The sequence below is a fragment of the Phacochoerus africanus genome, chromosome 6 (genome assembly GCF_016906955.1).
Source record: "Phacochoerus africanus isolate WHEZ1 chromosome 6, ROS_Pafr_v1, whole genome shotgun sequence".
In the NCBI taxonomy this organism is placed as follows: Eukaryota; Metazoa; Chordata; class Mammalia; order Artiodactyla; family Suidae; genus Phacochoerus; species Phacochoerus africanus.
Window position 1 is genome coordinate 88423889 of NC_062549.1, and position 20591 is coordinate 88444479.

Genomic DNA, 20591 nt, shown 5'->3' on the forward strand with positions numbered 1-20591 from the left:
ACAGCCAGTGTGCGCTGGTTTGGGTCACACTAAGAAGGAGGTTAGCACACAAATCAAGGCTCCAGGGAGAGCTTGAGATGGGGAAAGGATGGGGCCGAGGCAGGTGGAAACCACAGTTTCTCCAATTCTTCAATCTCTCCTCCATCTCCTTTCTTCTTTCCCTCTGAAAGCTTCTCAAGACCCCCTTTTACAAACTATCTCCCCACCCAGTCTCCAAGTAGTCCTCTCCTAACACAGTCCAAATGCCTGGTCCACTGACCTCTGGTTTTGTCCTCAGACCCTGCTTCTAGGCAGTGGGCCTGGAGAAGCCAGACCTTCCAGTCCCCTGAACCTCCCAAATTCTAAAGAGCTTTAGAGGTCCCACACTCAAGGAAGCCCAGGTTCAGGTTTTGTAAGCTAGCTAGGCTCAGTCAAACTGGACTCCTGACCTCTCTCCTTTGATTTCGTGGTTCTTCCTTCCCTCATGTATCTGGACCTACTTCCAATGATGCATTAGATAGTATAAAAAAATAAACAGAACCACCCCTCTCCAACTAAACACACATTTAGAAAAGAATACAAACCTGGTGACTCAAACACCCTGGAGATTCTCACTCTCTTCTCTCTGGTCACTTCTCACAAGCCTATGCACACGTATATAACTTCCTTCACACATGTGTCTACACAAGCACACATGCACGCACGCGTGCACACACACACACGCATCGCATTCCACTGACACCCTCATGCACCATGGAAGGCTAACATAAAGCTGCATTTATTTCCTTTAATTTGGACTTCTTGGTCTAGAAAAAATCCAACTGCACCTATAAGAAAAAAATCTGCACTTTCATTTCTGTATTTTATAAAGCCAAGTTAGGCTTGCAGCACTCCATTTTGGGGCAACCACATCCTTACCAGTTGATCCTCAAATAATACTGCAGTCTGGGTGTGTAGCTTGTTGTACAGGATGAAGACTTATTTCCCCAAACACAAGACACTAGCACGTCTCCACTCTCTCTCCAGGCATCTTTAAATCTGTTAACAGCCACTTACAGCCTTACTGGAGCCAAGGACAAGTACGCTTGCCCTCACTGCCCCAATCAGCCCATTGTACCAGGTAGTAATCTCTAGGCAAGGCCCAGATGGTAAAAGAGAATTGCATGTGGCACCTTTTACAGGTGTGCTCGAGGCACGTACCCACAGAGAGTCTGGTCAAGGGCAATGTGCCTTTGGTCCCTGACTTAAGTGGCAGTGATTCTGAAGAGTGGACTTAAACAATCTCAGCTACCAGCCTGTGTTCATTTTTTTCTTTTTTTGCAGTAAAAACTGACCACGACTGCCCAGTGGAGAGAACAGATTGAGAGGTAAGGCTGGGGGACTCTGGGTCTCTGAGAATTTGATAGAGGCAAGATTTCCACAAAAGCTTCAGCTGGCCCAGCCCCTGAGGCAGGACACAGGAGAGAGAGGGCAGCTTTCCAGCCTCCATGCGGATGAGCCGGGCTTGCAGGCAGGAGGTGGGCACAGCATCCACACTGAGGAATCAGACTTAAGTGATCTGTGGCAGCAAAGAGACTGTCCTCCCCACGGGCCTTCATGGTATGGGCCTGAATGACAACAACTCCTAATCTCCCTCTGCAGCAACACCTGATGCTCAGCTAGTTTGGAAAATGTTCGGATCCAATTCATCTGAAAGCTTATCCAATGTGACACATCCCAATGCCACACTCACCCTGAAAGGACTAACCTATCTTTGAGCCTAGAGAATTCAACCTCTACAACTGGGCGAAGGAATTCCTCCCACGAAGGTCAGAGGAGAGTTAGGCAACTGGTAGCATCCTGACATCCACACACAAAGTACCTGAGAAGGTACCAATGGCTTCCCTTCATTGTCGGGACCACAGAAGTGGGGAGAGTGAGTGGGCTACTAGGGCATGACATGCCAAGCAGGGGAGCCTGATGGTGCAGCAAGTGGGGAGCAGGTCCTTCAGCAGCCTGGTGGTCCTCAAGAGGGACCCTCTCCCAAAGCCATGGCCACCCCCACCTCCCAGTTGACACAAGTATGAAAGAGCTGATTCATCTCTGGGAATCCAATTTCTCCCCCATTTGACCCACCTAAGCAAAATCCTAATCCTTTCCTGACACTGGAAACGCTTCTGGGCCCCTAGGTATCCTCAGCACCACGCATTAGCCAGCGGCCCACACCCCATTTCTGGGTACAGCCTGACTCGGCACCTCCACACCTCATCCGCTGCCTCCAAATCCTGACCCCGAGGCACCTACACGGCGATCTCATCATCCAGGCTATCGCCCAGCTCCTGCCTCTGCAGGACGTTCAGCAGCCGGGGCAGCTCCTCCTGGGACCACGAGTCGCGTTCCTCGCTCTCGTCCGTGTTGGACTCGTACTCCGAGGCGATGCCTGACTCCCGGAACTTGATGAGCTCCAGGCTGCCCAGGAGCGGCTCGCCCTGAGCAGGGGGTGGGGTGTCCTCGGGCGGGAGAAAGCGGAAGCACTCCAGCTTCACCAAGCAATCGCGCCTACCTAAGGGGCTGCCCGCCGGGTGGGCGAAGTCGGCCAAGCCTGCGCCCAGGGGCGGCGAGTGCAGGTCCTCTGGCTTCGGGGTCGTGGGGTCGCAGAGCACGGGCAGGGCTCCGGAGCGGAAGGTGATCTCCAGCAAGCTGTCCTGGGAGCCCACTGGAGGCAGAGACGAGGGGGAGGGGCCACATTAGCTAGGTGGATGGTTTGGAAGCATCCCGGGGCTCCTCAAGGGGCTGTGTCTCGGGCACTTCAGCCCTTCCTTCCACCCCACCCAGCAGGACACTGGAGAGAAAGAGCTGGGGAAGGCAGTAAGGGCTGGATGAGGATAACCTGATGGCTGGCTGGGGAGGTCAGTGAATGCCTTGAATGGGGTGTGTGGTATGAAAAAGGTACAAATTGAAGAGCTGTGTTAAAAGCACGTGGTAATGTTTAGTGCAAGCTTGTGAACTGGCATTAATTAGAATACAACAGGGCCTCAATAGACAAATAAAATAAAAAAACCAAAGAGGCTTCCAGAGTGATGAAGTATAGTGGTTCCCAATCCATATCTTTGGGCCACTTAAAAAACAGAGTTAATCAGGAGCTCCCATCGTGGCTCAGCGGTTAACGAATCTGACTAGTATCCATGAGGATGCAGGTTCGATCCCTGGCTTCACTCAGTGGGTTAAGGATCTGGTGTTGCTCTGAGCTGTGATGTAGGTCACAGACTCAGCTTGGATTTTGCTGAGCCAGCAGCTACACCTTCGATTAGACCCCTAGCCTGGGAACCTCCAAATGCCACAGGTGTGGCCCCAAAAAGAAAAAAAAAAAACAGAAAAAAAAAATAGAGTTATCAGCCCTGCCCCAGATCTACCAATACAAAATCTCTGTGGGTTGGATCTGGGAATACCCATTTTTTAAAAAGCTCATAGGATGGTTTGGGAGAACTACTGCTATAATAGGGAAAGCATTTGTTTTGTAATTTGACCTGGGTTTGAATTTTGGCTCCTATGACTAATCTTGCTAGTCCTGTAACCTTGAGCTTGTTACTTAACTGAGTCTGTTTCCTCATTCGTAAAATGGGTACATCATCTCTCACTACAGGGATTAAATGAGATCATGCATATATTTATGACATCCCATCATAATTTCTGCTACCACAGGTGATCAATAGATATGTGTTGATCCACAGCCAACACACACTTAGAGCAGGCAGACAACCCACGGAAAACGCACTTGGAGCAGCAGACAACCCATGGATAAGCTCAGGAGGAAGGTGTGGAGACATGCTTACTTCCCAGTGCAGCCTGGAGGGGGCTGGGTGCAGAGGCAGACATCCAGGCTGGGAGCCAGGCGACCTCTGCCACTGACCAGCAGAGCTAGTTGGCCACGGTTACTCCTCTGCTTTATCCATTCAGTAGATACACTGCTACCAGCCTTTTCCATGCTACTGAGTTGTGAGACAGACAGTGCAGAGGAAGTAAACTACTTCACAGATTGCTGTCTCCTGCAGAGCTCACAGAGAGCATGACTCACAATAGGTGCTCAGTATATTTCAACTAGAAAAGCCCTTTGAGAAAGAAATGGGTAGCCTTAGGGATAGAAAGCCTGGGCCCCCATCAAGGAGAGGCTGGATGAACATGTGGTGGTGGCACCGGGGGACATTCAAGGTCAACCTGGGCATGAGGCTAGAAGGCAGCCAAGACCCTCCCTGGCTCTGTCATTCTATAATTCCATGAAATATATGGGCGGGACAAAGCTGCCTTTGTTTTCTGCTGGAATACAAGGGCAGGGCAGGGGTCCAATAAAGCACCAAAGCTTTGGGGAAGAGAACACATGGTTCCAGAGCCTCCACAGAGGGAGGCGGGGCCCTTGCTTACTGGCGTTCTGTCCTGACAGCTTCAGCTCCAGCTCCTGCACCTGCTTGACCAGGAGGGAGATGTGCTGGAGCATGTCCTTGTTCTGCAGCAGGAGCTGGTGCACGCGAGCCTGGGCCTCCAGCCGCGCCGCAGCCTCAGCAGCCAGCTGGTCCTTCAGCAAGTGAACCTGCAGAAAGGAGGCGGCAGAGGAGACAGCGAGGAGACAGGACAGAGAGAAGAAAGGGACGTGAATGCAAACAAGAGTCGCTGATCGTCGGCTGGGACCAGAGATGCCTTCCAGGTTCAGTTCAAGATGAAGAAGCCCTTCCTGGGCAAAAAGGGGCCCTGGGGCTTGTAATTTGGAGGTGAAGCCAAAAGAGCTGGGGCTAGGATGTATCACCCATGAACCACTCAGAGTCGCTCACCAAGACCAAGAGGTAGGAAAGAGTCATGCCCAGACCCTGCCCCCACCATCCCTGTCAGAACTCCTCTGACAGCTAATCTATCACTGCCATGTTCAGGCAGGTGCCTTTTTCTCGTCTTGTCTTTTAAAACACAAAACCAAAAACTGACATGGTGACCCATCAGCTAAGAAGTGTCACAGTGAACCCCCATACAATCTCTCCTCTCCCCTTCCTCATACCCAAACATAATGAGAGGAAGCCCACCACGTGCCCTAACGTAGTGAGGTGGTCGGAATCAAGTCTTTTTCTCCATATCTGTAGGTGTGTGTCAGCTTCCTTCCCTGACCTTACATTCCCTTTTTATTTCCCAGGGCACCTGGAAGCATGCTGCACACCCAGCAGAGGTCGGTTTACTGACTAATAACAGGGCCTCAGCCACAACCCCAGCAGGGCTGAGGGGAACAGCTTACGGTGCCCCCCCCCTCTGTGGGAGGAAGGGGACCCTCACCAATGTCACCTTCTCACGGTAGAGCAGCTGGCAATGGCACACCCCACAAGGGCAGGGGTTGGTAGGGTCTGCTCGTGGTGTAAAATCTGAGTATAGGGATACAATTCAGTGGAGGAGATGTGGGGCGACTCCATCAGGACCCTGGCTTGAAGACACTGAGTCACAAAGCAACAATATTCACACATACGTGATTTTTGTGCTAAGAAGTGGATAAAGAGATGGGGGAGGGGCCGGGTGTATCTGAAGGTTCCTGCATAAGGGGAGCTGATGAATTTGGTGGCCTAGACCAAAGCAGCCTGTGAGAAAGAGGGTTTTCTTGAACCAAAAACATGGTGCGGTTAAAGACATAGAGTCAGGGTGCTGAGAGTGGGACAGGTGGAAGCAGGAGCCAGAGCGGATAAGGAAGGAGCTGGAAGAACTGATTCTTGGGCTCAGACAACATATGCTCTGGGTTTCTGAAGAGCAGTCTGCTCCAAAGAGATTCATATTCTATCAGGGTGGAAAAGACCACAACCACGCCACAGTCTGGCCAAGCCGGACCAAGGGACCTGCCAGCCCAGTGTCTGCCCCTCCCAGCAGCCAGCACTCTGAAAGCACACTCTTGGCTGCAGCAGCTGCTTCCTCCCCGCCCAGATTTGAGGACCTGACCTTGCAGTTGGCTCTGCTTCTAAGTGGAGCCGCTAATGAGATTAGTTGCCACTTTCCATTAGCGGCTCCCAAGGTTAGGCCTAACTTTCTCCCCAGGGGAAGGATGCCTAAGGAATCTAAAGTAAGTCTGTCCTCCACCAGGCGCTGCTAAGGACAGAATCAATACTTTGGTCCAGACATCAGCCTCATCTGCTGCCTCAAATAAACTAAAAAGAGGGGTGAGAACAGGGAAAGAAGTGGCAACGATATTTTAGGTGGTGGGTGGCTATTAACGCCTCTCCCTGGAAACTGAGGCATGGAGATTGTTTCCCCACGAGTCCCCCATATCCTGTTGGTTCTGAGAAACAGGACAATTAGTGTGGGGACAGTGCCCTCAGAGGAAGGACCAACTTTAACCTTCCATCTGTGAGGGATGTAACTAGTTCCAGCTAAGAGTATCATTGAAAGGAAAGGACTGTGCATGCAGAATTGCTAATTATCCATTTTCTATTTTCTTCAGAACAAGACAGAAACATTAAGCAGAAATGTGGAACAGAGCTGTCAATACATGTAAACAAAGCGGAGAATCCTGCCCACCGTTAAGTGGCATCTATGGAAGGATCCCTGCACACATGTGACATAGACTCATGTGCCTGAATCCCACATCCAAACATTCCAACAGAACAGGCCATTTGAGAGCACTGCACCAGGAGCTAGAATGCTCGAGTCTGTTGGTTACTCCCTCTGCAACCATGGGTACCTGGACCTCACCTTCTCCATCTTTCAATTGCAAGGGTTAGCTAAGGGCTCCTCGGACAATGTATGATTCTGCATCTAAGTGGATGTAGTGGTCAGTACCAGGGGCTATTTGCTAAAGGCTCAGTGAAGAACATTCCTAGATTTCCACTGGGAAGTCAGAGAATTAAGATTGGGGACAAAAGAGGACTTCCCTCCTGCAGAAGCAGGAAAAAAAGTTGGAAGATTCCTTTGCAGGCAACCATTCCAGTGGTGGAGGTACCAGCAATACATAAAAGATGACCCTTGAGTCAAATACTTTCATCACAGATCCCCAGGCACTCAGTGCCATGAGAAAAATGCTGTATTTGAGTGTTCCTGGTGCCAGATTACATGAGAATTTTAGTGTTGCAAATGCAGAGTTATAACATTTCAGGTGTTTTCAAACCCTGGGAATGTGAAAGCACATGCTGCTGCTGCCTCCTAAAACCAGCACTAATGAGCCCTTCTGCTCCTGCAGCAACAACAGTGGCTGCAGGCACGAGGCTCAGGCCTCTTACAGCAGCAGTCTGCACTGCCGGGGAGCCCAAACTGGGCCACGATGGGACAAAACAGCCCGAACTTCCTTTAGATTTGGGGCAATTTAATAATCCCTGTGTTTTGCATATGTGGGTCTGGCCTGGAAGTACTGAAATGAGGCCGCATTATTTTCAGCCTTGGCTTGGGCAGTCGGCTACAGCCGTGTGCTCGCTTCCTCCATCGTTCAGCGGGAGCAGATACCACCACCTCCTCCCTACCAGATGGGACTTATTTGTATTCAGCACACTCTTCTTTTAAAGCATCAATAACACCTTTCGCAAAGGTAGGCCACATTAATTTCTGAAAAGGCAGGAGTTGGCTTCGCCTTTCTGGAGCTATGTGGTCCCCACCAACGACCGTTCCGGTCACAGACTAAGTCAGTGGGAGGGCCACACCTGGAGGGCAGTGCCCAGTCCTGCCTTCCTGCCACAGCTCTACAAGCATGAGTCTGACGCTGCACCCTCCAGCTCTGTGCCAGTTCCCAGCGCTCGGACACCCACCCTCAACCCACCCAGCAATACCACACCACTGCCCACTGGCTCTCCAGCCTACTTGCCTGGACTCCAGCTCCTCCATGAGAAGTGGGGGCAGGGCCAGGCTGAAGTTAGGGAGCAGCAGGCACATGGAAATGGCAGTGGAGAGAACCAGAGCGATTTGCTCCCCCCCCCCCCAAGACACACAAGCAGAGGCAGGAGGCGCTGTCTCAGCATGCACAAGGCAGGGACGTGGGCAGTGCACCCAGGCTGCTGGGGACTGGGAGAAGCCATGAGGACTGATGCTAAATCTAGGGCCTTGGTGGGGGTGCAGAGGGTTTTTAGCGCTGTTCCTCTAACGAACTATGGCATACACAATTGCGAAGCATAAGTAACCAATCACTTGTTTCAGAACAAGTGCAAGAGGCAACAGGTAGAGAAGAAATCTTTCAACAGCAGTACTGAGCTGTAGTAACATTTTTCCCATGAGCTAGGCCGGGAATTGGTAAACAGTGAAGGGACCTGGTCTACTTAAATGCTGCCGATCAGCCACAGCGCCCACATCAATTCTGGAGCTATGCAGGCCCAGCGCGTGGCCATGCGGGTGACAGCTACATCCCAGTTTTGGTTCAAGGCTTGGCTAGAGTCTCATTCGCACCCTTGAGCTTCTGGTTCATCTAAAAGCAGGAAGCTAGTGCAGCCAGGCAAGCCACATGCTGGGTTGGGAAAGTGGTCTGAAGGGCTTGGGGTTCGCTATTTACACACTGAGATCTAACTCAGAAATGCTTGAGAGTCCGCTGAGCCACACCTTTGTCTGGGTACCTTTAAGGCCAGGCCCGGCCTGTTCTAGACCAGCTCTGAACCAACTGAGGGAGAGGTTGGGAGAGGTCTTGAGGTCTTAGACCAAGTCAGAACACCATGAAGGAGATTTAAGCCCAGCCCCAGTGATAACAGTGGAACCAGAATGGCCTGTGAGAATAGATGGGGGAGGGGCACATTATGCAACAAGGGACCCCAAGAGTGCACCTGTTTGCAAGAAACTCTGTCTTTATCCTTAGCCCTTCTCAGGGGCCACAGAGGAGGACTTGGATGGTCCCAGCGCAAAAGAAAATAAAGTGCTGAGGTCACAGTATTATCCATTGGAATTCTGGGGACTGCTGGTAGTTTAACAAAGACAGACAGAAACCTTGCAGTTTAATGGCCATAGAGTCTGACAGAACAAGTACAGGCTGACCTCGTACTTGGCATTGTATAGAGAAACCAAGTTGCCAGATTTGATCTATTTTAAATGCATGAAAGATGCCAAGAAACTCACCTATTGATCTACCTATATATCTAATTGTTTCTACTCAAAGATAGGGAGACTAATTAAAGGTCTTTGGATCAAATGCTACAAAGAGAGAAGGAGAGAAATGTGCAGAGAAACCTGCGACTGAAGGCTGGTCTACAACAGAATCAGGAGATGAAAGCCAGTTGAGAGATACAACAATATCTCTGCTGAATTCCTGGGCAGCAAAGAAGGTGCAAACTGAAGAGACTGCCAGTGAGGACGGCAAGACAGAGTAGAGGAGTCAGCTCAGGAAGCTGTCTGCTGACCTCAAGGTCCTGTCTGATCTGAAGATTTTAGAAGTCTAAGACCCTACCCAAAGCCATCCCCTCAGTTTGGGATGCACTCCGGTGGCCTGCTTGAACTGAGACTCAACCAGGGCACCACAAGCTACTATCAACAGACTCCAAATGCGGGAGAGGCTTGGGGAAGTGGCTGGGACTGAGAGAGGCTCTTCAAGGAACTGCAAGCACCATGCTCCCCCTACCCCGGACCCCCAGCTGCACTGACCTCTGGGAGAGAGGCAATTAAAATAGGGCCAGGGCCATGATGTCTCAATGAGAGAGAGGCTTGATTCTGGACCAGAGAACCATTCTTAGAGCTTCATCCTGATGGTGGGAGACCCAAGATAAACTTCCAGGTCTTGAGGCTTTGTGGACTGAGCGCACCCTTCAACTGCCACAACTCTCTTTTTGTTGTGCAGATAACACGTGTTGTGCAAATAGTCTCTCTTTAGTATCTAGCAGTAACTCCAAATTCAAATGCCTCTCTGATTATATTCATCATGAATATGCATCAAGCCCATTCCTGGGTAAATAATAATTACTTGGCAATTGATATGCGGAAAAAGAAAAGTATCGTAGTTGAGAATGGATTTGTATTCAATGGGAAACTTTTGGAAATGATGTGAGCTGCCGAATGGCCCTGTGCTGGAGCATTCGTGCTTTGTGCTCCTGTCAGCTACCACGCTCAGGAGGAGGGGATTCTCAGGACTGCCACACCATTATTAACCGGAGGGATGAATTCTGTTATTTGATAAAAGGCAATTTTTCCCCCAAATATAAGAAGGCATTTAATGACATGCCTCCTCCTGTTGCTGTTCGGGAACACCTGCAAATCCTCCTAGCATCAACACACATCCTTTTGATTCCTGGTCAGGATTTTTTAAAAAGGCTCAAATCACTTGGGAGCTGTGCCTGACTGATTGTACTCTCTTAAAACCTGGCTGCAAAAGGCACCCATGAGGCCAGGCCTCAGGCTCAGGTCAGCGTGAGATGGTTATAAGGTCTTTTCGAGACCAGAGTCATTGCATCGTTTTGGTTAGGCTGCTGGATACTCCCTCAGGGTGTGTGTGTTGGAAAGGACAGCTTCACCTGAGGGTCATGAGACGAGAAGGAGAAGAAATGAGGAGGATCCATAAGCGCTCCTTAGATAAGCCTTCTCTTGTTCTCATTCCAGAACGCAGAAAATCTCAGAGGTTAGTCTAGGTAAGCCGATGTAGAATGCTGGTGCACAGAGCTGCCTTCCCGATCTCTCACCAACCCCCCAAACCCTAGGGGCCCCACTCTTCTCATTGTCTTCATCGACCCACCCAGGTCCTAATCTTGTCTGACCCCTACTCCGGGATTCAGCCTTTAAATGGAACAAATGATCGTGTCTTCACCACTCCCTAACTGCCCACAGAGAAGACGAAGCTCAGACTCCTAAGTTCCAAGGAAGACGTGGACAGCAATGCCCTTCGGCAAAAGCAATCAGAAGGGATCCTTACTAAAAGCAGCAGGGAAATCTCATCACCCCTCCTTTATAAAGCAGCAGCCCAAGAGGTCCTCAGGGCTCAAACAGCACGTGGCTCCTGAAATCTAAGCTGATTCTTCTCACCATGGCTCAAATACTAACGGAAGTCCCTGTAAGTTAAATCCCGTTGCAATGAACTCCAAGGCCAGCATGGTACTGAATCTTGCCTGGAATGAGTAGATGACTAACAGAGGCATGGAAACCTGCAAGGACAAGGTTTCCAGGATGGAAGCCTCTGCAAGGATGTTGGGCACAAATTCATACTTGAAAATTCTTTGGGGAGTGCTATCACAAAGTCACCTCTGCCCTGAATCCAAAGGCACCCCACCCCACCCCAAATACCAGGAAAAGAAGGCAGGAAAGGAAGGGTGAAATTATGTGCGTCTTGTTCCTTAGTAAGTTCAACATCCAGCCAAGCCAGCCAAGCCCAACTCAGAGCAGGGGATACACAAGAAACCAAAACGTTCCTTCCCATTTCAACCGTATCCCCCATTCTCTCCCCTCCCCAGCTTCCCTATTCCCCAACAAGCAATGATCTGAGAGCATGAGCCAACCCTTATAGCTCCCTAGGTTTTAAACCTGCCCTGTGCCCCTCGCTAGGGAAGGCGCGTCAAGCCCATGAGAGTGGAGCCTGCGAAGTAGGGAGGAGGCTGAGGAGAACCTGGGCCACAGCCACTTGCGTCTGCTGCTGCTGCTGCTGGAGGAGCTGCTGGAGGAGCTGCATCTGGTGGTGGGTGGACAGCGGCGTGCCAGTGCCCGTGCCCAGGGGCTTCGAGGAAGAAGAGGGGAGGAGCATCCGGGGCGAGGCTGTCAGCATGGGCTCCTGGGGGAGGGGCGAGACCTGGAGGAGAAGAGTCGAGAGGGCATGACTTGGGCAGTGCCATAGTTAGGAGCCACTGTTTTTCTTTGATGCATTCGGCTTGTACCAGGGTGGGGCAAAATGGCCCATTCATAACCAAGAGCTGGAAATGCTGCATCATCAATGGGAATATGGGCAGAATCCCCCAGAGGCAATGATAGCATTGCCTGGGCTGGGATCAGAGTCTGAAAACCCTATCTGCACAAATAAATGCTGGAGAGTGTGTGGAGAAAAGGGAACCCTCCTATACTGTTGGTGGGAATATAAATTGGTACAACCACTATGGAAAACAGTATGGAGGTACCTCAGAAAACTAAATCTAGAACTACCATATGACACAGCAATCCCACTCTTGGGCATATATCCAGACAAAACTTTCCTTGAAAAAGACATATGTACCCGCATGTTCAATGCAGCACTATTCACAATAGCCAAGACATGGAAACAACCTAAATGTCCATCAACAGACGAATGGATTAAGAAGATGTATATATGAATACTGTTCAGCCATAAAAAAGAACAAAACAATGCCCTTTGCAGCAACATGGATGGAACTAGAGACTCTCACACTAAGTGAATTTAAGTCAGAAAGAGAAAGACAAATACTGTATGATATCACTTATATCTGGAATCTAATATACAGCACAAAATAAACCTTTCTGCAGAAAAGAAACTCATGGTCTTGGAGGACAGACTTGTGGTTGCTGAAGGGGAGGGAGAGGGGGAGGAAGTGGGATGGACTGGGAATCTGGGGTTAATAGATGCAAATTATTGCATTTGGAATGGGTAAGCAATGAGATCTGCTGTGTAGCACTGGACACTCTAGTCACTTGTGATGGAGCATAATGGAGGATAATGGGAGAAAAAGAATGCATGTATATAAGTGTGACTGGGTTACTTTGCTGCATAGCGGAAAATTGACAGAATACTATAAACCAGTTATAATGGAAAAAATTTTAAAAATCATTAAAAAAATTTAAAAAAAGAAAAAAGAAAACCCTATCTGGACACGTGAGTAACTGATGTGATGTGATGGGAGGTGAGGCAGCTGATACCATCCCACCTCTTGCCCACAGCTTCCAAATATACTGCGTTGTTGAGTTTCTTGAGGCTCTGGGCTTAGGGGCATCTATTTCTATGGAAGACAGCCATCCTTACTATGAAAACAAGAAGGAGGCTGCTTCCACCTTTACTCTGCGGTGCCCTGAGGGCTCCCTCCTCCAGGATCCAGAGGGCTCTCCTGGGTTGGCCACCCGAAGCAGCAGCTATATGAGGCAGGTGCTCTGGGTCAGCACCACCTCTGCTCATAGTGAGACAGTCTGAACCCTCAAACAGTGGATGGAGAAATTCCCTGACAGGGAAAAGCAGGCTCCATTCCCTCCTCCCTCCTGGAATTCAGACACCTTCACTAAGTCGGCTTCTGTGGTCCAGAGAATTCAGGGCTGGGTTTTATTTCTGGCTGCTCTGCAGCTGGGCCTTCTTCAGATATGTAAGAGGAAGGCACCCAATGACAGGGCACTGTGCCCCTTGCAGAGTACAAACTGGGCACCAAAGCAAGCATCAGGCAGACCATCTGGAACTGTACAGCCCTTCACACCCAACAAGCTATTCCTTCTGATGAAGTGGCCTACTGACCTCCACCTGAGAAAAGGCACTACATGATGGGGAAAGACAAACACCCATGATCCAGGGAATGACAGGGAATCTAAGGGAAAGGCAATTTGTTGGATTTTCCTTCTCTGCGTGTGATGGGGGTAGGGGTTGTTGGTTTGTCTTCAGGTTGGAATACGGTCTCAAGTCCTTAACCTGGATCATATCAGGAACTCCTTGGGGTGCCCATCATCTCACCGGTAAGATACAAAGTTAGGGTGGACAATGCCTGAGGTGGTCTTGCCATTTCTTACCTCCGATGGGCCAATTCCCAGCCTTCCCAGGAGCCTCAAAGGCACACAATCACTAGGCCGGCAGAGGAAGCCCAAATTCCCTCTGCCCTGTCAGCTAAGCCCCTGGGGACCACGTCATGCTGTGCAAGGACTAGCCTGCTACAGGTATCATGAAGGGATGAGAGGCCATCAGGGGCGGGGCTCCCAGTGAGAAGAAGGGGATTGAGTGCTGATGGGACCTTGGAGGGTGACGCAGGCCGGGAATGAGCTCTGTGGCATCCTGACTGGCAGCCGCGTCCAGTGCCAACACGTGGGAACTGAATCTCTGGAAGTCAGGCCCCTCTTGAAGGAAGTAAACCATGCTCCACAAGCACTACTATGGGGTGTGTAGCGGGGGTGGGGGGGCGCCTCACTCTAAAGCCGACCGGGCAGGGGCTAAGAGGTGACTGATGGCAACTGAGGCTGTGACACCGGGAGGTGGCGTACCTGCACATGTGCTGCTCACCTGGGTGGGCCACCTCCTGCCTACCTTGGAGTCTATGTGGGAGCCTCCTTCTTTCCCAACAGCGTCAAGGTCAGTCACACCTCGGCTGAATTCCAGGATGTCACTCCCTGGCAGCGGGGCGTCAACAGCGTCGATGTCCGTCTCCTCCGCTGTGGCCGTGGAGGCCCTCTCGGCTCCAGTGAGCTGGCGGCCTGCGGGGACAAGAGAGGAGGAAGGGAATGGCCACACTGAGGATGACATCCTCCTTTCCCAACGCTTCAGTCCTCAGGTTTGTCAGGGGATGCCGCTGGCTTCATAACATTTTCATCTATTTCACCTGAGTCCATTAAATTTCCAAGCCAATAAGATGTTTTTATTTTAATATCATTTTAAAATCCAGAAACAAAGACAACACTTCCTCAAGCTTGGACATGACTGCTTTGCCAGACTGGCACATTGATTATGCTGACAGGGTGTGGGGACCCTGGAAGAGAGGGGTGACACCTCACTTCGACCCCATCCAAACTCAGGAGTGGAAACACCTCAGGGAAAGAACCCTGAATGGGGTGGTCCAGATATAGGGCTTTCCCCCCGCCATGCCCCTAACAGGCTGTCAGACAAGGGGTCAATCGCCTCACTCCCTGGGCTGCAGTTCCTGCAACTACACACTAGAGGCTGAGTTCGATGGATGGGAGGGTTGCAGGCCTGAAAAGTAAAGGCAAGGGGATCTGAGGTCCCATCTCCACAGCATCAAGTCACCCACCCTTAGAGCCTGACTCTGACTGTCCCCCCAAGAGCAGAAGCTAGGGGAGGGGCTGGGAGAAGGCGGCAGTGGCAGGGGAGAGACAGGTGGCTGGTTTTCTACCTTGTCTAGTCTATTTCTCATTTGCCCCTTTCCCCCTGAAGGCAGTGACCATGCCTTTGATCACATGCTCAGCACATGTATGAAAGTCCTACTGTTTCTTATTATTTTTCACTCCCTGTTCCTCTCTCTTTCTTGGGCTCTATATGAAAACACATGGTAATTCCTTGGTATTTCCCAGGAAATAAATACTCTTTTCTATATATTTGGGATTAGGATCATCACTACTGTCTTCAGATAAAATTTCTGAAAAGCTTGCAGAGACCAATCACCAGTTTAAAGTTGCACAAGCTAATGTAAGTATGAAGTATGAAGAGTTGAGTCCCTAACCCTAAAGCCAACCCAAGGAGCCAGGCTTTGGTCATTTGCGAGCCTGCCTCAGAGAACAAATAGTTCTAACAAGTCTCTGCCCATGCAAACCCATGAGTGTCATCTGAGGAAGCAAGCCTAGTATTCAGAAAGCAAACGGTGTGCTTTATTTTCCTCCTGGCTGCTCTGGGCATTGGGAGACGGACTGGTGAAGGTTGCAGGGGTATGGATCAGAAAGGAGGGCCCTGAACCACGACCTAGCAGAGAAGCTCTTTTGCCCCCGTGTAAACCAGCCAGCAGGAGCACAGGGAGCAGGTTGCTTCTACCACCTCGTGCACCCAGAAGTGGCCTTCTTGATAATCAGGAGGTTTACCCTGTGTGAAGGAGGGCTCATGGATAACTCATGGCTACTTCTCAGTAGGTATATGGTGCTGAGACCTGAGCATCTGGTTCTCCTCGCCCACAGGGGAGTGAACAGAGTGAAATGCACATTGGTTGGGGCAGGACAGATTTCCTCAGTCACCAGGAGGGACTGGTACTCCCACAGCACTGGCCTCCATCGGTCACTGAGCTTCATTAGCACCTGCTATCAAATGTGCCCTTCTGGTCTTGAGACCAAGGATGTGTTTCATTCAGGTTTCCCAAGGATCTGGCACACAGACAGTGTTCAGTAAATACTAACAAAGGAAAGCATATCATGGAGAGGGGAGCAAAACAGGGACATAGGCTGTCAGAGGAGGCTGCCTCTCATCCCAGGAGATCCTAATAACGACAACTAAGCAGCCCCCACTCAGAAGGTTTGGAGATGCCCAGGCCGGAAGCCTAGAAGGGATCAGAAAAATCTCTCAGGTTTCAGCTCTGCTTCTGCAGGAGTCATTAAAAAACAGAGTTCTTAGCCATTCTCTTTGTACGAGTGGTGTTCCAGACCAAGGCGAAGGTATGTGATTCACCAAACTGTGGGGCAGCTTTCTGAGGGACTTGGGGCCATGCAGTAGGTTCTTTGATGATCATATTTGGAGTCTTAGAACCTGAATATAGCTAACAGAGAGAGCAGTGCACGCATCTCTATTTTATTGCACCTCACAGATACTGCATTTTTATAAATTGAAGGTTTGTGGCAAACCTCACCAAGCAAGTCTACCAGTATCATTTTTTTTCCAATAGCATTTGGCTCACTTTGTGTCTCTGTGTCACATTTTGGTAATTCCCACAAAACTTCAAACTTTTGCATTATTTGTTATTAGTCACTGTTCACGTTTGGTTATGGTGGTCTATGATCAGTTATCTTTGATGTGACTATTGTAATTGTTCAGAAGCACCATCAACAGTACCCGTATAAAACAGCGAACTTAACAAATGTGAGTGTTCTGACTGCTCCACTCGTGGGCTACCCTCCCTCCGCCCCCCATCCTCCCTCGCATCCCTCCCCATTCCTTGGGTCTCCCTGTTCCCTGAGACACAAGATGGAAATTAAGCCAAATGATAACCATACAATGGCCTCTAAGTGTTCGAATGAAAGGAAGAGTTGCATGACTCTCACTTTAAATCAAAAGCTAGATGTGATTAAGCTTAGTGAAGACAGTATGTTTGAAAGCCCCCCCAAAAAAGGCCAAAAGCAAGGCCTCTTGCAAAAGTCAGCCAAGTTGGGAATGCCTAACCCAGAGCAAGGCCTTGACCCTCTTAAATTCTGCGAAGGCTGAGAGAAGTTAGGAAGCTACAGAAGAAAAGCTTGAAGCTAGCAGTGGTTGGTTCATGAGATTTAAGGAAAGAAGCCATCTCCGTAACAAAAAAGTGCAAGGTGAAGCTGTAAGTGCTGATATGGAAGCTGTGGCAAATTATTCAGAAGACATATCTAAGATATTTAATGAAGATGTCTACATTAAACAACACATTTTTCCAAGTGGATGAAACAGCCTTATATTGGAAAGATGCTGCCAATCAGGACTTTCATAGCTAGGGAGAAGTCACTGCCTGGTTTCAAAGCTTCAAAGGATAGGGTGGCTCTCCTTAGGGGCTACTGCAGCGATGACTTGAAGTTAGAGCCAATGTTCATTTACCATTTCAAAAATCCTAGGGCACTTAAGAATTATGCTAAATCTACTCTACCTGTGCTCTTTTAAATGGAACAGCAAAGCCTGGATGACAGCACATCTGTTGGCAATATGGCTTACTGAATATTTTAAGCCCATCTCTCAGAAAAAGGATTCCTTTCAAAATATTACTGCTCATTGACAACGCACCTGGTCACCTGAGAGCTCTGATAGAGATGTGCAACAGATGAATATTGTTTTCATGCCTGCTAATACAATATCCATTCTGCAGCCCATGGATCAAGGAGTAATTTCAACTCTCAAGTCTTATTATTTAAGAAATACACATCTTAAGGCTATAGCTGCCATACACAGTGATTCTTCTTTTGGATTTGGGTATAATAAATTGGGGAACTTCTGGAAAGGATTCACCATTCTGCAAGTCATTAAGAACATTTGTTACTTATGAGAAGAAGCCAAAATGTCAACAGGAGTTTGGAAGAAGTTGATTCCAACCCTCATGGATGACTTTGAGGGGTTCAAGACTTCAGTGGAGGAAGTAACTGCAGATGTGATAGAAACAGCAAGAGAATTGACCTTGGAAGGGGAGCCTGAAGGTGTGACTGAATTGCTGCAATCTCATGATAAAACTTGAACAGAGGAGGGATTGCTTCTTATGGCTGAGCAAAGAAAGTGGTTTTTTGAGATGGAATCTACTTCTGGTAAAGATGCTGTGAAGACTGCTGAAATGACAAGAAAGGATTCAGAATATAACATAAACCTAATTGATACCCTTAGTTGAGAGGATTGACACCAGTTTTGAAATAAGTTCTACTGTGAGTAAAATGCTATAAAACAGCATTTTATGCTACAGAGAAATTGTTTATGAAAGGAGACTCAATCAATGTGGCCAACTTCGTTGCTGCCTTATTTTAAGAACTTGCCCCATCCGCCCTCACCTTCATGGCAACCACCACTCTGATCAGTCAGCAGCCATCAACACGAAGGCAAGACCCAACACTAGCAAAAAGATTACAGTCTACTCAGATAGTAGTTAGCATTTTTTAAGCAATGAAGTATTTTTAAATTAAGGATGTACAATTTTTTTAGATATAATCATACTGTACACTTAACAGACCACAGCATAGTGTAAACATAACTTTTATGTGCACTGGGAAACCAAAACCTTGTGCTACTCACTTTATTGTGATAATCACTTTACTGCTGTGGTCTGAAGCCAAACTCACAATACCTCCTTGGTATGCCTATATAGTTACAGATCTGACAGGACCAGGAGGGTCAAGCTAAAAGGATGGATATGACTTTGTGTGTGCCTGTTAGTGTGGCAGGTAAGGCAAGATCTAGAGGAGGGACCCAGTGCAAATGGTCTTTTTCAGGTCCTATTTGACAACGGAGGAAATTCGGTGTTTGCAATTTTCCTGATATTAACACGCCCAGGAGACAGGAAAATCTGGCAAAACCAGGAGATTTGTGGGATTGGGCACTATAGATTCCAAATTAAACCAGGGAGTGGTAAGACTAAACTTAGGGGTAGGAGTGGTGCTTTTTAAACTGTTGACTTAAACTAGACCTGATACATCAAATAGTAACTAACTATGCTGATTTCATCCATTTATTCAATAAGGAATTGTTAAGAGCCCTGTATATGAAAGAAATCTACTGGGCATAAAGATGAATAAAGAAAACCTGGTCTTTCCATGCTTCCCCAGCCTGATGGAGGAAATAGACATAAATCACAGATGCAGCATGAGGTTGGGACATCTCTGAGAACCTACTCAGGGTTCAGGGCCACGGAAGAGGAACATCTAGGTCAGGTGGAAGTTAGAGAAGCCTGGGCAGAGGGGAAAACACTACCTGAAGAAGGGGTACCAGCTAAGGTATGTGAAGATGAGGGCACTGGGTGTGGGGGGCAGGCCATGGAAGGTATTCTAGGCAGAGTGCAAGGCAGGGGCAAAGACACAGAGGTATGGAAATGCACAGCACGGTAGAGCCACTATAAATGACTCTGTAGGGAGGGATCTGACCAGGAAGAGTCAGAATTTTATTTTAAAGGAAGGAAAGCAGGTGAGTAATACCAAAAGATTTTTCTTTTCTTTTTTCTTTTCTTTCTTTTTTTTTTTTTTTTTTTTTTTTGGCCACACACAAGGCATGTGAAAGTTCTGGGGCCAGGGACTGAACCCATACCACAGCAGTGACCAGAGCCACAGCCAGATCCTTAACCTGCTGAACCACCAGGGGAACTCTCAAAATATTTTTATTATTTCAAATTTCACCCTAGAGATGCTGTAGAAGATAGATCAATAAGGGACAAGATAGAAAGCAATATGTTGGTGAGAAATATGAGGGCTTGACAATAACACAGAGCAGAGAAGACAAATATGAAATGTCCTCAGGGACCAGAAATCACAGGACTTGGTAACGAGTCATCTATGTGGGGGGGGGGGGGGTTTGCAGGTGAAGGAGGGAAAGAGAGACAAGGAGAGAGAGGAGGGAGAGAGATGGGGAGGAAGAGGAATATATGTAGAATGATGAGTTTTAAAATTCTGATTTAGGTGACTGAGTAGAGACTGGCATCCTTTAGGGAAAACTCAGGAGAGCGAAGATTGTGGGTAAAAGAATGAAATTTCAAGAGTCTGAAACAGCTAACTGGAGACATCCCCTATCTGTAAGTGGAGAGTTCAGGAAAAAGGTCTGGGCTGGAAAGGAACATTACTTAAAACCATAAGAAGTTTAAAAAAAAAAAAAAAAAAAAAGCACCAGGGACCAAGCTCAGAAGAAATCTCCACAAATAAGAGATAGGTTAAAAGAAGGACCTACAAAGGATGCTGGAAAGCAGCTAGCAGAGAAAGAAGGAGAGAGTGGGGGTGGGGTGCCTTGGAGCTGGGGAAGGGGGGTGCTTCATTCCCAGCGCTGCACACTGCCAAGAAAGGCAGGTTTGATTTGCTGACTAGGTGGCCCTTTAGTGACCTTGACTGGTCACTTTAGAAGGACCAGTAGGCAGCAAATACCAGATCACTGGAGGCAGAGGGACTAATGGTGAGGGTGGGGTAAAGTGTAGAGAGAGAGCTGATGGCTTGGGGTTTAGAAAGAGACGAGAGGAGAGGGGAGGCAGAGGCAGGTGAAAGAGTTAACTCGGACAGGAGAAGGACATCGGAAACTGGGGACTAAGGAAAAGTAGAAGGACTGCTGAATGGCAAAGCAGCCTGGGGCCAAATCTGAGGATCACAGATGTGCAAGGGATCAAAGCCACAGGACTAAAATGGATAGGTAATGCTGGATTAATGGACAACCCTTTACATATCAAAATGTGTTACTTTTTATTTTTATACCTCAAAATAAA

General features: G+C 48.6%; 1 protein-coding gene and 1 pseudogene across 2 annotated transcripts in view; one reads left to right on the top strand and one right to left on the bottom strand.

Moving 5' to 3' along the window:
- The window catches only part of LOC125129404 (carboxyl-terminal PDZ ligand of neuronal nitric oxide synthase protein-like), a 333217-nt gene that overhangs the window by 16481 nt on the left and 296145 nt on the right, over positions 1-20591 (bottom strand). For both annotated transcript variants that reach the window (XM_047784057.1, XM_047784056.1), the window contains exons 7-10: positions 14075-14241; positions 11465-11644; positions 4378-4543; positions 2522-2674 (exon numbers count right to left, since the gene is read on the bottom strand). In XM_047784057.1, coding sequence (XP_047640013.1) covers positions 2522-2674; positions 4378-4543; positions 11465-11644; positions 14075-14241 — 666 coding nt within the window. The remainder of the gene's footprint in view (positions 1-2521; positions 2675-4377; positions 4544-11464; positions 11645-14074; positions 14242-20591) is intronic.
- Positions 16694-18298, top strand: LOC125130026 (tigger transposable element-derived protein 1-like; annotated as a pseudogene).